Source organism: Heterocephalus glaber, unplaced genomic scaffold (assembly GCF_053883595.1).
Source record: "Heterocephalus glaber isolate CG9 unplaced genomic scaffold, H.glaber_assembly_v1.0 deba00001452, whole genome shotgun sequence".
Lineage (NCBI taxonomy): Eukaryota > Metazoa > Chordata > Mammalia > Rodentia > Bathyergidae > Heterocephalus > Heterocephalus glaber.
In genome coordinates, this window is record NW_028258302.1 from 711,343 (window position 1) to 723,380 (window position 12,038).

A 12,038-nucleotide genomic window follows, 5' to 3' on the forward strand; every position below is an offset into this window, starting at 1 on the left:
CCAGCACCTGCTTCCTACTCCATTCCCAAATCCCAAACCTACCACCACCTCATCTGAGGTACCCTCCTTTGCCTAGACTGCCACAAAGCTTCCTAGTGGTCTCATGCTTCCTCTAGGGCTGCCCTGTTCATTCTCACAGATTATCCAAAGCCAGCCCTCAAGCCCTTGGCCCTGACTACTGTGGCTGTTCCAGCCATGCAGGCCTACTGCTTGCCCCTGAGCACAGCCTCACAACATCTAGGCCCCACAGCCTCCAGGCCTACAAACTCCCTGCCTGAGGCCTCTGTGCCCCACGGTCCTGCTCCCTTAGCCAGTTGGCTCCTACCCTTGCTATGGGCCTTAGGAAAGTGTCAATTCCCCAAGGCAGCTCTCCCTGACCCCTCACTAGAGGAGCTCATTGGTCTTCATCTCACTCCAAACAAATGTAATTAGAAGCTCATGTGGGTAATTACAAGTGTATCCTGTCTGCCTCACGTGACTGCAGGGTCAGGTAGGCAGAGGCCGTGCCATCTGGTAATGCTGCCAGCTCTTCACCATATCTAGCAGGATCGTGGCAGGTGCTTCTAGAATGAACCCATGCATACAAGGTCACAGGCAGCCTCTGGGTATCACCAGTCCAGGCAAACAGTCCCACATCATATGTCTTCATGGACACTGCCATGTTTAGGTTATCAACTGGCATCAGCCAGCCACAATCATACCATGGCCACATTATCAAATAGCTTCATGACAGTGGCCCATGTGGTTGTGTGATCCACATCACACACAGTCACAAACACCCTCTGTCATCTGCAGAGCTACAGCAACCCTTAAACAGTCACAGAGTTACCAACAGAGACAGGCAGCCACACCAATATCCACTGACACACGTAGGTGCTACATGGCCTGGTGTGGTCCTACATGCTCACAGGAGTTGCCACATACACAGCCACAGATCTCATACACACAGAATACAGTAGCATACAACATCAGCCAGTGGTCAGAGAAACGATGTGGCTCCTCACGCAGGGAAGGGGGCTTGCTCCAACACACAGTTACATTCTCACAGTCCTGTCCCTGAGTGCATGGCTCACATGTAATCCTCGTGGTGCTATGAGGAAGGGGATGTGGGTGATGAGGGAGATGAGATGTAGGGCTATGGGGAAGGAAGACAGCCGCCAAAGCAGGTCTGGAACATGGCAGGCCCACCAAGTCACTGTGTGACCCAGGTAAGGAGGATGGAGAATAGCGATGGGCCACAGACACAACTTACCTGGGCAGAGGGTAGGGGGAAGGGAAGGGAAGGAAAGGGGACTGGGCAGGGAGCAGGAGGGCAGCTGCCACCTGGACACAGAGTAGGGAGCACTTACCGGTTCTTTTCTTGGGGTCCAGACTCAAGCCAGACCAGAGGCCATTGTGGGACCCAGTAGACCTGACCACCCGCCTAGCTGAAGGGGAAGGGTACATGTCCCAGCCCAGGGGTGACAGGCAGTGGCCGCAAGAGACACTTACTAGACTGTGCTGTGCGGGCCTCTATGGTGGGGGTGAGGACACCCACCCCCATGTGGGAGCGGGCAGCCAGCTGGAAGCGGTACAGCGTGTCAGGCTTCAGGTCCTCCAGGGTGTAGGAGGAGGTGGGGTCGAAGGTCACCTTGTGCTGGAAGAGCAGGGAGCACTCACTGACTACTCTGACCTCAAAGGCCACTTAGAGGTTGTTCCCACACAGGCTGTAGCCTGCCCAAAGGCCCACCAAGTCTCCAGGACACGCTCCCCAGAAGGTCACCTGGACCTCACAAGAAACATGCCAACCAGCTCGGAGCCCACATGCTCCACAGACCACACAGGTCATGGAAGCTACGAGGGACATCTGGCTCCAGGGTAACTTTAGGGCTGTGCCAGTGTCAGGTGAGCCACAACAGATCCTAGGAACTCTGCCCCAAGCATTAGGGTGTGGGGGCAAAGCCTACAAAATGTGAGCCTCAAAACTCTAAGGAAAAACCCTAGAGGCTGTGCCCACATGAACCACAGAATCTACAACAGCTTGCCTGGGTGAACCCATCACAGACCCTCTGGGACCAGGAAGACCCACTCCACCCTTCACCATCCCCAGCCCATGGCTCACCTGCTGGCCTTCATCCTCTGCTGCCCAGTACACCAGCTCATACTTGACGATCCGCTCCTGTGGTGGCAGCAGCCATGACAACTGGATCCTAGTGTCTGACTCAGCCTCAGCCTGGAAGTCCACGGGCTGCGCGGGAACTGTAATGCCCACACCAGGTACCGTCAGCACTGATGCACCCTAAGGCCACCTTCCCACCCTCATCCTACACCTGCTGTGACCATGCAGCTATAGAATACAGTGCTCTCGTCCTCCCTGAGCTCCCAAGCTCTTGGTCTGAGGGTGGCCCCGACAAACTGCCGCTGGCTGTTCCTAGCAGACAGTCCCACCTACCTCCCTGCTGTGTCTTGACCTGGATGGTGGGGCTGGGTGGGCCGTCACCCACGGCAGTGAAAGCGAGGACGCGCAGGCTGTAGGTGATGCTAGGCAGCAGGCTGCCCACAGTGGTGAAAAGCCCTGCATCAGTGTTGTGCTTGTGCCAGGAACTCAGAGGGCGACGAGAGTCTGGGGTGTAATAGACACGGTATCCCCGCACCATGCCATTGGGCTCCTCGGGAGGCTCCCACTGCACCAGCATGGTGCTGGCGCTCAGCATGCGGGCCTGCACACGGCGTGGAGGGCTGGAGGGTGCCTGTTCTCCGGTGTGTGCACGCACCACCTCACTGGGTGGCCCTCGGCCGATGCTGTTTACTGCCAGCACTCGAAAGACATATTCAGAGAAAGGGCTGAGGCCGCCAATGCTGTAGCGGGTGGTGGCCACACCATCCACCTCCTGGAAGGGGCTCTCTGTGCCAGCTGCTCGGTACTGGATGCCGTAGTAGGACACAGGCTCTGAATTCCCAGAGTCCCAGGTCAGGGTGACGCTGGTGGCAGTTGTCTCTGTCACTATAAGATCAATCGGTGGCTTTGGGAGAGCTGGGGACAAAATGGAAGACTCAGGGCTGCCCGAAGTCATGACCTCAGAAACCAATCTTAGCAAGTGAACCTGTGTGGCCACCACAGTGTGGCTGACAACCACAGCCCACTTTGAAGGATGGCCTGAAATGTTTATGGTGACTTTTGAGGGTACCCAGAGGGGATGTGGCCTTCAGGATCCTGTGCAGATGGAAGCACCCAGAATAGGTAGCAGACTTGCCTCTGAAGCTCAATCTTGCCCACCTTGTAGCGAGTATGGGCAATGGGCGAGACAGGAAGATGTTTCCCAAGGCACTGGCTCTGGAGTTCAGAAAGGTCAAGAAGACTGTTGGCCTCAGAAGATCCCATGCCTTGGCTCAAACTGAAGGTGAAGAAGTCACCAGGCCCACATGCAGTCAATAACCACCGAGAACCCATTAAGTAGCAGGCATTGACTGCAGTGGGGCCACGATACCACTTGATCACACCCCTGCTCTCACGGGGCTTATACTTCAGTGAGTCAATAAATGAGCTGGTAATAATCATGGAAAAGACAACAGGAAGAAGGCGCTGAGGTCCAAAGAAATCCATGGAATCTTCTTGGAAGGGGTTATAGGGAGGAAAAGCCTTACAAGGCTAAGGCCTGAGAAGATGGACCCAGCAACAGAAGGGTAGATGCAGAGGGTGGTGGCCAGCAGCCCAGGGGGACTACAGTGAGGGTCCACATCTGTATCTTCAGAGCAAAGGGACTAGCAACAGCTCTCTCACCCTCTCTTAAAAGGGACTAGCTAAGCGTGGTGGCACACACCTCTAAACCCAGCACTCAAGAGGCTGAGGCAGGAGGATCGCTGCAAATTTGAGGCCAGCCTGGGCTACACAGTGAGACTGTCTCAAAAAACCAAAAAAAAAAAAGAGAGAGAGACTGACATGGGGCTGGGGGTGTAGCTCAGTGGTAAAGTATTTGCCTAGCACATGTGGGGCTCTAAGTTCTATCCCCAACATCAGAAAAGGTACGGATGGGCCGGGGATTTAGCTCAGTGGTTTTGCCGCCTGCTGCGCAAGTGCAAGGACCCAAGTTCGATCCCCGGTACCAAAAAAAAAAAAAGGAGGGATGACTGTGTATGGTGGCACATACCTGTAATCCCAGCATTTGGGAGGCTGAGGCAGGAGAATTGCTGCAAGTTTAAGGCTAGCTTGGACTACACAGTGAGACCTTGCCTCAAGGAGGTGGTGGGGTGGGGGGAACCACCGACACGATGACCTGTCCAGGCTTGCCTCAACTCACGATCCTCCAGACTAAGCCTCCCATGCACTGGAATTACAGGTGTGTGCCACTATGTCCAGACCACTCAAGCCAGTCATGGTGGCACACGCCTGTAATCCCAGCACTCGGGAGCTTGAGGCAGGAGGATCACCAAAACCACCACCACCACCACCACCACCACCACCACCAACAACAACAAAAACCACCACCAACAACGAAAACCAAAGCCACAAAACCCCTCAAAATAGTAAATAAATGACCACTCAAAATCTGGGCATGTGGATGCCTATAATCCCAGCTACTAGGAAGGCTGAGGCAGGAGCATCACAAATTTGAAGTCAGCCTGGACAACTTAGTGAGATTCTGTCTCAAAATAAAAAAAATGAAAAGGGTTACGTATATAGATCAGTGCTCCCTGGGTTCAACCCCCAGTACTACAAAACAAAACATTCACATGTGCAGAATAGAGGATGGGTCAGAGGCAGACAAGAATGGAAGCAAGGAGACCAGGGAGGAGTTTATTACATATGTGTTATATGGATGTACCTATTGCCAGGCCTCTAAGCAGAGAGAAACCAGTTGCCCCCTTGGCTATATAATTTTTTTTTTTAATGTGGTACCGTGGACAGAAGCCAGGGTCTCCACACTGAGCTACATTCCCCAGTCCCTTTTCATTTATTTATTTTTTTGGGGGGGGGGGGTGGTACCAGGGATCGAACTCAGGTCCTTGTGCTTGTGCAGCAGGTGACGAAACCACTGAGCTAAATCCCCAGCCCTACCTTTTCATTTTGAGACAGGGTCTTGCTAAGTTGCCCAGGCTGGGTTCAAACTTGCGGTCTCCTGCCTCAGTCTCCCAGATTGTTGGTATTACAGGTGTGTAGTATCATGCTCAGGATCATGCTCATCGTATTCTTCTTATTAGGGGGCTGTTCAATCCCAGAGTCTAGTACTATATAGTGGGTAGGGATGTGGGCTGTGATTCAAGTCCCTGCCCTATCATTTACTTCTCTGTGATACTGGGCTAGTGACACAGACTCTCTGTGTCTTGATTCCCTCATTTATAAAACAAAGTTAGTAAGACCACCTATCTCCCAGAGCAACACAAAAATAAAGCAAAATAAATTGTGCTTACTAGCAGGATGTCTGCCATCCATGAGGGGAATCACACTAGCCATTCTCAGTAAGGCTATGCACAACAGAAAGCCCGACCTCCTTTTAAGGGCCCAGAGGACCCAGCAGACATGATCCTGCAGCTCCATTTGTACCCACAGTGGTCAGTTTATGCACACCTGTCACAGGCACTAGGATCTCCTAGAGCCCCCATGAAAGGGCAGGGCACCAGCCATGGCAGGCACTTGTCTCACTCACCTTTCACTGTGACCTGGGCTGTGGCCTCAATCATGCCCAGTGAGGAGATGGCCACACAGGTGTAGTTGGCAGAGCGCACGACGTTGTTGAGCTCCAGTACGTTGCGGCCAACTGGCATCTCGTCCTCCTTGGTGAGCTCCTCAGCTCCCATCATCCACTTCACGTAGGGCATGGGTGCACCCACTGCCACACACGTCAGGTTCACGCTGCCACCTGGCATCACCTCCTGGCTGCTAGGAGGGATGGAGAAACGAGGAGCCACACGGCGCACTGTGAAAGGAGGGAGAGAGGCACTCACAGGCCAGGCAGGACACAAGGGTGGATGGAAGGGCAGGGGCCCCTCATCCAAGAAGCCCTTCTGTCAGCCCACACTTGGAAATGGGAGGGGTGGCATCCCTGGGCCCTGGCTCACCTCCCTCCCCATTTTGGGCTTGAAGTAGCCCTTGCATTCAGCTCTCACAACCAAGTTTCCATTTTACACCCTGGGAATGAGGCCCAGAAAAGTCCCACCTGTCCATGGATATACAGGGACTTAATGCAAAATCCAGGCCTGGTCAGGACTATAACCCAAGTTGCGCTCCAGTGATTGTCCCTGCTTGCCTGACCTAACTCCCCATGTCTCCAGAGGGGCTGGCTGGGGAACCTAGGATAAGGGTCCTCAGAGCACGGCTAGAGCAGGCAGCAGATCAGTCTGGGAGCGACAGAGCCATCTTCTCTGGCGTTACTGCATCTATCTCCAGGCTACAGCCCAAAGAAAGAAAAGAGGAAGTGGCATGACCACCTGCTGGACCTCAGCCATGCTCAAGGTACAACCTGGGACCCAGGAGTGGAGGCTGCCTCTCAGGAGGGCTGGGCCAGGGCAAGGGTTGAGGCGGGCCGGGGATGTGGTCCGCGGGCAGGATGGGCATGATGATGGCAGTAACATGATGAGGGTGCCGAACAGACGGCTTTCTGTGCCAGTGAACAAGGGTCTCGAGGGGAAGGGTGGCTGTGCCTGGCCACAACCTCTACCCTTGGACTCCTCGGACCAGAAGCTGTTCTGAGCTTCTCAGTCCAAAGTGCAACTTGAAACTACCCCATGAAGTTGCAAGTTTGGTACGGACATTCGGAACATGCACAAAGGGAAGGTTGACAAGACCTAGCCACGTGCAGGCATGCGGGCATGCAGACCGGTCATGCAGCTGGTGGACAGAGGCTCGAGTATGTCCTCGGTGAGTGTCCTTATGCACTGGGCTGGAGAAGGTAGGCAGTGAGGCTAAGGGACCTAAGGGCATCACTGAGAGCACCGGTCTCCAAGGACCCTTGCTGGGAGCCCAGGCATGCAGAGGACTCGTGGTCCATATCAGGAGCACCTCGTACATGTGCAGGTCACAGAATCAGAGCTGGAAACAACTACAAAGACTACTAATTCTAACCTCTGCCCTCCCAGCACAGGGATCAAACTGATGCCCAGAGTTGACACATTCAGCAAGTCATCCAGTCTTGTCAATGCTGTATCTTTTAAGTCTCTTTATTTCTCTCCAAATACTTGGGTAACAGCCACCACCATTTCTCCCTAAGTCACTGCAGGGAGTTCTTCATTGGTCCTCCTGCCCTAGTCTGCCCACTCTCCTGGCTCTCTATGCACAGCACAAATCTGTCACTTCCATCTAGCAAGCTCCTGCATGGTTCCCCAGTGTCCTATATAGCCTATAAGACCTTGCAGCATTGGCTTCCACCCCTTCCACAGCGTGCCTCATTCTGAGCCTCCAGGCGGAGCCACACCACCAGCAGTCCCTTGAATGGGCCACAATGACCAGTTCATTGGCTGGGTCTGTATCTCTGAGCTGAAATGGGAGAACAGTATCTTGGGGACATCCAGAGTTCTGCCTCTTCCTAGAACCAGCATCTTTTCTTTGCTTTTTTGCTGGGGATCGAACCCAGGACCTCACACATACTAGGCAAGCACCCTACCACTGAGCTATAGACCAAGACCCATTCTCATTTTCTTTACAAGAGCACTTTTCCTGCCATTCTCAGTACATGGGATAGGTGACCCAGATCTGGCTAAGAACCAGTCTTTGGCCATTTGTACAATCAGAAAAATGACTTTCTCTCACTATGGGAGTAGCTAAGCTTAGAGAAGCTGGGACCCTTTCCTAACACACAGGAGAACCTGCTTAAGAACAAAGAAGTCACCTGCAGAAAGCACAGCTTGGAAACAAAAGCTTGACCAAACTGTTTAAATACCTGCCTCACATCAAATCTATTTCTACAGTTTTTAGTTTTTGAACATGAGATACTCCTTGTTCTGCTTATGCTAGTGTAAGTGGGTTGCTGTCATCTGGCCTAATGCTGGGAGTCCACACTGATGATGACAGCATGTGACAGACAGAGTAGCTCTCATGGCAGAGAACAGGTGGAACATAGCTGGCAAGTGCCCAGTAGCAACAAAGAGTCCCAGGGCTGGGGATTTAGCTCAGTGGTGCACCATCTGCCTTGAAAGCACAAGGTCCCGAGTTCGATCCCTGGTACCAAAAAAAAAATAAAAGGGTTTTGCTTTTACATGTTCCTTCTGGATGCAGATGCTAGGGAGGACTCCTAAAGGCTGGGGATGAATGTAAGGTCAGATGTGAGGCTTAGGGTCATCCCCGCCACCAGGCAAGAATCTCAACCTCAGAGGCCCTCAGGCGTACCATCTTCATCTTTATCTTTCACAAGGACAGAGCTCTAGGCACAGGTAAGGTATCCTGGAGTGTAGCTTCCTATAGCTCAGACATGTCTTCCCATGGGCTGCGGGACGTCAGCACGTACACAGAGAAAAAGTGTGCGGGGGGGGGGGGGGCACAGGCAAGAAACAAGCCCCTAGTATCCCAAGTGCTAATGGGGTGCTGTGTCCTAGACCTGCCTGGGTAGCCCCATGCCAACAGCCAGGACTGACAGCTCACCGCAGCAGCTCCACCATCCTCCTCCTTGTGCCACAAGCACAAGGCTTCCAAAAGAAGCAGGACTCACTCTGGACTCAGCCTACTGACAGAACCAACAGTGAGGAAGGAAAAACGAGCTGGAAAAAACACAGTTAGGGTCTAATCTCAGGCTCCAACAATGCTGGTCTATTATCGTTTCTCATGCATCTATAGTGCTGACATTTTATAGACAATTTCCAAAACAGGGCCCTGCCATTTCTGGATTATATTTCAGCTGTAACTTTTAAGTCTAATTATTTGCACTGACAACCCCCTATAATAGGGCGGTGCGGCGCCCAGAGGCATCAGCATTCAGTGGAGTGACAGCCTAATCACAGGGGGAGGCAGCCCCGAAATCTGGATTCACTCACAGAAATTTCTCTGATGAAAATAACACAACATTAAGGAGGGAATAAGGGGCAGGATCCAGTGTATCACGATAAAGTAACTCTTTAATAAATAACCTTGTGGCTGCCGCAGAGCAGTAATTAAATGCTGGCGCACCCAGCACACAGTTTTAAGTAAAGCTGGAAAAATGTAAGATGCAATTATCAGTGCCAAACAAATTACCAGCCCAGCAAATCCCCCCCGGAATATTTAGGAACTCATTTCTCCTTCCCGTTAAATATTTGTGTATGTGCTTATTTTTGGTGGGACCACAGGGTGGGGCTGGGAGGATGCCATAAGGGAGGGGAGACCGAGGATGGGTGAACGGATGTAGGGGAGAGGGTGGGGGCTAGGCTGTCTGCTGATGACTGTTTTCTGAACACCAATGTAGATCCGCCTGGTCAGCGAAATGGTGTAACCAAAATGCTCCAGAGCTCAGACATGCAGAGGGATGGATGCTCAGGGCTGATATCTGAGCCCAGGCTGCAGCCCTCCTCCCAATGGCTCCCTTTCTACCACAGAAGAAACTCAAAGCCACAGCACATGATGCAGAGGGGACCTTGGGTCTGCTCCCCGTGGCTCAGCCTGTCCTTTGCTTCAGTCCTGAATCCCCAAAGCCCAGTGGACAGGAGAGCTTCCTCTGATCCCTCACACCATGTGACACAGAATGACCACCAGGCCAGCATTGGGATAGAGGTCTGGCTGGGGTCGGGGGGCTGAAAACTGAGGTCTAACTTGATGGTTCTGGAATGGGCTTGGGGGTAACTCCAGGAGGCCCTCCCATCTGAGGCTGAGTCAGGTGTCACTTTGAGGCTTCCACACATTATTAGGTCGCACTGACTGTTCAGTCACTCCAGGTTTAAGCAACTTGGGTCTGAACACTCAGTACCAGCACCAAGCTGAGGACACTGTACCCTCTGACAGACCCGGGGCTGGTGAGAGGCTCAGGCAGAGGGGCCTGGGCAGGTGGGATAATCTGAGTTTGGATCTGGCTAGCAAAAGAAAAGACAACAGTGGAGGAACCTCCTCAGGGAGCCAAGATGATGCCACTTGCCCTGTAGCATGAACACCAAACTTTCTGAGGCTGCCTGGGACTGGCTTCAGCTTCAGACTGGCCCTCCCTGGTCTACCTCTTCGAGCCTCAGTAAGGACTCCAGGGCACTCAAGGATAAAGCAGACACTGTAGGACTTCTATCCTGTATCAAAGACTTAGGACTCAAGAACATAGTGGACAGAGCAAGGGCCCACCAGCATGCACCAGGAACAATCTATGCTACATTAGCCTCTTTCCTTTGTCACCCAGTAGTTAAGCTTCACTTAGGCAAACACAGTTTCTATACCGGCAGCAAGTTGTGGAAGAACCCCCAGGTACATGTCTAGCACTACAGCTCTTGTAGCTCCCTCCAAACGTAGTTCCCCCAACCACTCCTAACCACAACCTAAAGCACACAGCTGGCCCAGCCCAGGGAAAGAGGTGGGGTGTAGTTTGTGCCATGCAACATGCCTGCCTTACCACTCCGCAGGGGAGCCCAGCTAAGAGGACATGCAGACACATGGTGAATCAGGGACTCAATCAGCAGAAGCATGCAGGGCAGGGGGCCTGCCCACCCATCCCGGGTCCTGCCTGCCTGCAAGCAGGCCCAACAATGACTAGCAGAGACGGACGAGTGGGCAGGCACAGCTGGAGAGCCTGAGGGAGCTGACCAAGCCCGCTGGTCCCTACTGATGGGTATATCCCATCGATGGGCGAACTGTAGATGGGTAAGAAGTGAAAAGGACCAACCTTCTCGCTGATCTGATAGATGAGAGTTTGGGTTGATGGCAGAGTGCGATGAGGATGAGGAGGGAATAAAAAAAAGACAAGGAGAAACACAGAGAGAGTAAAAACAGGCCAACCTTCATCTGCCCACACAGCACGGAGATGAGACAAGACTCCTGTGCCCCCTCGCACACACACGTGCACACAGGTGCACATGGACCATGCCACTCACAAAAGACTCAGGACTCATGAAGGACACAGTGGACAAGGCAAGGGCCCACCGGCATGTGCCAGGGACACTGAGGGCAGAACCAGGAGAGGTAGAAATAGAGCACAGGCCAGTTCCCATGCCTCACACACACTCCATGGCTCTGAAGGCCCGGTGAACTGGGCTCTGGGGTCAAGGCCCACCCACCCCACAAACCCACCAAGGCACGAGAGCCACTAGAACCCCACCACCTTGGAGAAGGCCCCTACTGCACGACATCAGTGTGAGGAACACATCTAGGCACCTGTGGAAAAAATATGAGCAGCACTGGCCCCCCGTTTCAGAGCTCTGTGGCATGGCAGCCAAGTTCCTGGTGCAGGTAGCCCATGCTCTGTGCAGGGGAGGACCTCGCCCTGGACTGGACAGCTGTGTGCCTGAGACCTGGAGAAGAAAGTCACTGTGGTTGGAAGAAGAGAATGAGTCACGCGGAGAGGGAGTCAGCTGGTGACAGAGAAAGGAGCTGGCCCACCCAGCATGCCTGGGCCTGCTAGACTGTGGGTGGAGCTGTGGGCAACTGTGAACAAAGTCAGATGTAACTGCATGATACATCTCCCCAGTGCTACCTTGACAGCAGCAAGGGCAAGTGACTCTCAGGTCCTTCCTGTCGCTGGCACCACACCAGGAGCTTTACACACACTGTTCCGTATGGTGGCAGCTTACACAGCCTCAGAGAGGCAGTGGGAATCCTAAAAGTTGGGGGATTGGGGGGTATGTGAAGCAAACACTGAAGCCGAGCCTGAGGGGGAGACAAGGTCTAGGAGTCCAATGGATCCTGAGGGAGAAGAGTCAGAGACAGATGGTGATGAATGCCAACAGGAGGCTGTCAGTCCAGAGGAATGAGTCTCAACTGGGCTAAGCTCCCTTTAGGTGGCATGTGGCAGTGTCTGGAAACAGTTTTGGGTATCTTGGTTGGTTTGACTAGATACCAGCTATTGGCATCTAGCTGGCTAGGGATGGTACAAAACCTTCTTCTACACAGAGAAAAGGCCCCTTCAACCCAAATGTCAAAAGTGCTGAGGACTTGAAGCCAGGTGCTAGATAGAGTGTACTAGAGT

At 53.1% G+C, this 12,038-nt stretch overlaps 1 protein-coding gene across 24 annotated transcripts in view; it reads right to left on the reverse strand.

The window, feature by feature from the left end:
- The window catches only part of Ptprf (protein tyrosine phosphatase receptor type F), an 86,294-nt gene that overhangs the window by 26,731 nt on the left and 47,525 nt on the right, over positions 1 to 12,038 (reverse strand). For all 24 annotated transcript variants that reach the window (XM_087214943.1, XM_087214949.1, XM_087214945.1 and 21 more), the window contains 4 exons: positions 5,625 to 5,894; positions 2,432 to 3,013; positions 2,102 to 2,238; positions 1,492 to 1,636 (listed from right to left, as the gene is read on the reverse strand). In XM_087214943.1, coding sequence (XP_087071069.1) covers positions 1,492 to 1,636; positions 2,102 to 2,238; positions 2,432 to 3,013; positions 5,625 to 5,894 — 1,134 coding nt within the window. The remainder of the gene's footprint in view (positions 1 to 1,491; positions 1,637 to 2,101; positions 2,239 to 2,431; positions 3,014 to 5,624; positions 5,895 to 12,038) is intronic.